At 39.0% G+C, this 4,345-nt stretch overlaps 1 protein-coding gene across 1 annotated transcript; it reads left to right on the plus strand.

Moving 5' to 3' along the window:
• The first annotated feature begins 968 nt into the window (after nucleotides 1-968).
• Nucleotides 969-2,575, plus strand: LOC124216279 (uncharacterized). Its single transcript, XM_046620605.1, has 2 exons — nucleotides 969-1,517; nucleotides 1,574-2,575. The coding sequence occupies exons 1-2, from the start codon at nucleotides 969-971 to the stop codon at nucleotides 2,573-2,575; spliced, it is 1,551 nt and encodes a 516-aa protein (XP_046476561.1).
• The last annotated feature ends 1,770 nt before the right edge of the window (nucleotides 2,576-4,345 follow it).

The raw sequence follows: 4,345 nt of genomic DNA on the forward strand, positions 1-4,345 counted from the left end.
AATTTATTTCGTCGTATTTCTTAGTACCAAAAACAAACGGAAAAATGAGATTCGTGTTAAACTTGAAAAAGCTCAATAACTTTATAGTCACGCAGCATTTCAAGTTAGAGGACATTAGAACTGCGACGAAACTAATCTCGCGAGGTGATTTTATGTGTAACATAGATTTACAAGATGCATATTTTTTGGTATCTATGCACGTGGAAAGCCGGAAATATTTGAGATTCATTTTCGGGGATATAATGTAAGAATTTGTATGCCTCCCGTTCGGTCTATGCACAGCGCCGTATATTTTTACAAAAATCCTAAAACCGGTAGTGAATTATTTACGAGGGAAAGGATTCATCTCGACAATTTACTTAGACGATATCCTCTGCATCGGCTCGAATCTTAACGCGTGTCGCACAAACGTAGAAGTCACTATTAAAGAACTGCAGTCACTAGGGTTTATAGTGAATTATCAAAAAAGTAGCTTGATTCCCAAGAAAGATTGCACTTTTTTAGGATTCGTTATTAACTCTCGAAAAATGAGATTGGAGCTACCGGAAGTCAAGAGAAAGAAAATGGTAGCCGTGATCGACGACTTTAGCAATCGCAAGTTTTGTACAATTCGGGAATTCGCTCACCTCATCGGGAAGTTAGTCGACTGTTGTCGCGCAATTGAGTATGGATGGTTATACACCAAGAGATTCGAACGAGAAAAGTTCTTCGCCCTGTTAGTCAGCGGGGGGGATTACGATGCACAGCTCGAATTATCCGCAGATTTGCAGATCGAATTCGATTGGTGGAAACAAAATATTACAACGTCATTTAGTCCGATAAGAAGTTTTCGATTTATGAGGGAGATTTACTCGGACGCGTCAAAAACGGGCTGGGGCGCGTATTGTTGTAATGAAGGCACACACGGTTTTTGGAGTGACACCGAAAGGGGGCTGCACATTAACCAACTCGAACTAATTGCCGTCTTTATGGCCCTTAAATGTTTTGCAAGCGAATTGTACGATTGCGAAATTTTACTAAGAATCGATAATACGACAGCTATTGCATATGTGAATCGAATGGGAGGAGTTCAATATGCCGCATTTCACGGGATAGCAAAAGAGATTTGGCAATGGTGCGAGTGTAGGAAAATTTGGATTTTCGCATCTTACATAGCGTCCAAGGAAAACGTCGAGGCCGATAGGGAGTCGAGGATAAAGAATATAGACACGGAATGGGAACTGTCGAGTTGGGCATACGAGAAAGTAATTTCGGAATTTGGCAAACCAAAATTGGACCTGTTTGCATCCAGGATTAACGCAAAATGTCAAGCTTATTGTTCGTGGCACAGAGATCCTGATGCCTTAGCTATTGACGCGTTCACGATCAACTGGAAATCGGAGTATTTTTATGCATTTCCACCCTTCGCATTGGTACTCAGGTTCCTTCGAAAAGTTATCGCAGATCGCGCCTGTGGGATTGCGATAGTGCCGAATTGGCCTTCGCAACCATGGTTCCCTATATTTATGGACATTCTCGTAGAGAAACCGATGATCTTCGCTCCCGCTAAATGGCTTTCATTGTCTCCTTGTAGGTCTCTCCAGCATCCATTACAGAAATCACTGGCTTTGATTGCCGGGAAATTGTCGGCGAATCTTACCGCCGCAAGAAGTTCTCGGACTCAGTGATCGAGACGTTGTTGGCTTCTCTCGCCGAGAGTACATGGAAGCAGTACTCAGGACCTATTAAGCTATGGGCGAATTTCTGTCGAGAGACGGAAACAGACATTTACAAAGCGAGCGCGAACCGCATTCTCGAATTTCTGCAAATGAGATACGGTTCAGGAGCCTCCTATGGCACATTAAACGCGACGCGATCGGCGATCTCGTTAATATCGACGAACGACATGACTAACGATCGGATTATCAGTAGATTTTTTAAAGGGATTTTTCGGCTTAGACCAACGAAACCTCGATACGACGAAACATGGGACGTCGGCATCGTACTTACGTACATTGCGAACTTATATCCTCTCGAATCATTAAACAATCAACAATTGTCAGAGAGATTAGTTACGCTGTTAGCTTTAGGTACGGCTCATCGAGTGCAAACTTTCTCGCTCATGAGACTTGACAATATTTCTCACTCGGCACAGGGCTTCGAGATAAGGATCTCGGACATCATTAAAACGTCGAGACCAGGGGCTTTCCAGCCACTTTTGTTATTGCCGTACTTTCGCGAACAGCCTAGACTGTGCATAGCGAGCACGTTGAAGAGATATTTGGAAATAACAAAACCACTCAGAGGCGATTGCAGTAACGTACTGATCACTTCGAGAAAACCCTTCAAATCGGCGAGTACCCAGACAATAAGTCGTTGGATCCGGTCAGTGTTGGCAAAGAGCGGCATAGGACCTGAGTTCACGGCGCACAGTACAAGGCACGCGTCTACGTCGGCTGCCTTGGCAAAGGGGTTGGATATTAGCGCGATAAGAAATACCGCGGGCTGGTCAAAGGACTCGCAGGTATTTGCAGAGTATTATAATCGGCCGATTAAATCGGGCAGAAAAGACTTTGCAGCAACCGTGTTCTCATAATATTTATAAGTTATTGCATAAGATATCATTAATTACATTTTGTTAGAATCGAAGTAAGCGAATAAAAAACCGCTGATTCTTGTTCTCGAGAGACCACTGGTCTCGATAAAAGTTACGTTTTTGTTGCCTGAGGCTGTTTAGAAAATAATAAAATAATTTTTTCTCTGAACATCTACGATGTAATCTCGAAAACGAGACTCGTAATATAATTAAACGATCAAACGAACTTACCTGTTGTGAAGTTCGATCGTAATTATATGTAGAGTCTCGTTTGAGATGATTACATCCCACCCATTGAACGTTTTATTTCCGTTCGTTTCTATCATTCCCTCCCCCTTTATTTATTCAAATGTGTTTGCTTTATTATTTTCAATCCTTATGGAGTACTTTAAACAATATGACTTGGAGAAGGAACAACCGCAGCGCCAGGGGGCCAGGCGCTCTCTTTTTTTTTATAAGCTCTGAATATTCGTGTGACACTAACGTGAAGTAGACGGTACTACGATGTAATCATCTCAAACGAGACTCTACATATAATTACGATCGAACTTCACAACAGGTAAGTTCGTTTGATCGTTTAATTAGATCAACTGCTTTGTGAGTACAAAATCATAATAATTTATAATCTTTGACACTTTCTTTAAACGTTGTTATAATTAAATATCGTGATACTCTGAATCTTATAATCGTAAATAATGTACAGTTTGTAAATAAATCTAACTTATTTATAGAAGGACAAGAAGTCCTGATACAACTGTTAAATAAAATTAACGTTAACCAAACTGAGCTTGAAAACAAATTGAAAAATATTAAGACTGGAAGAACGAATGAGAGTGAAGGATGTACAAAACTATCAGCATCAGAAAGAATATTGATTGAAAAGTTGTTTCCGGTGGATGATAAAAGTGAAACTATGGAAGCTGTTGGAACAGCATTGACGAGAAAGAAAAATGTGACAGCTCCGGTGATTCTTATAATTCTATTACAGTAATATTACCTCCCAGACGACGTGCAATTTTATTCACAATTATTTGCTAAACTGTATATTAATTATAAGTATAGTACATTTCGATACTAATGCGAGAAAATAATTTCATAACACTTCGTGTGTAAAACGCTCGATTATCGTACGCTAACGTACTTCGATTCGAGCCTTATATACCTTTAAGCACGTATAAACTGCACAACTCATGTTTTTGTAATATTTATTAACAAATAAAAAAAATACTGCTATGTATAACATTTTTACAGATTACATACATCAAAACAATAAAAGGTGAAAATTCCCGTGACGGGATAATCACAATATTACTTAGACTGGTTATTGACGAGGTTCTAGTTAAATATTTCTACAAAGGACAAGAAAAAAATAAAATCACAATGGAGACAAATAAAAGCTTCAAATATATAATGTTATGCAAGTGCATTTATGGTAAATCATAATTAATTAAAATCAATAGTGCAAAGTTGATCGTATCGATATGACGATAAGAATGTGTAATAAATAATTGAGTAAATTTTATCGTTTCAGAGGCTGTAAAGCGAAAATATAATAATGTAGATGAAGCGATCATGAAAGTAAGTGTTTCATCATGGGTTGACTCAGCTGTCACACGATAGAAAAGAAAGCAAAGGTAATTAGGCGATAAGCTAACTTTTTTCTGAATTTTGAGTAATCATTTAATGAAAAATGATTTCAGGGGGCCAACGTACACAAAATCAAATAATACTCAGGAGCTGTAAATCTCTCGCGCATAAAACCGCGGATTG

This window comes from Neodiprion pinetum, chromosome 4 (assembly GCF_021155775.2).
Source record: "Neodiprion pinetum isolate iyNeoPine1 chromosome 4, iyNeoPine1.2, whole genome shotgun sequence".
NCBI classification, from domain to species: domain Eukaryota; kingdom Metazoa; phylum Arthropoda; class Insecta; order Hymenoptera; family Diprionidae; genus Neodiprion; species Neodiprion pinetum.

What these genes read in the sequence shown, in the direction of transcription:
- LOC124216279 (XM_046620605.1), top strand. Translation starts at nt 969, where the DNA reads ATGGCCCTTAAATGTTTTGCAAGCGAATTGTACGATTGCGAAATTTTA. An exon ending in CTATATTTATGGACATTCTC is followed by an intron (nt 1,518 to 1,573) that starts GTAGAGAAACCG and finishes GTCTCCTTGTAG; the next exon opens with GTCTCTCCAGCATCCATTAC.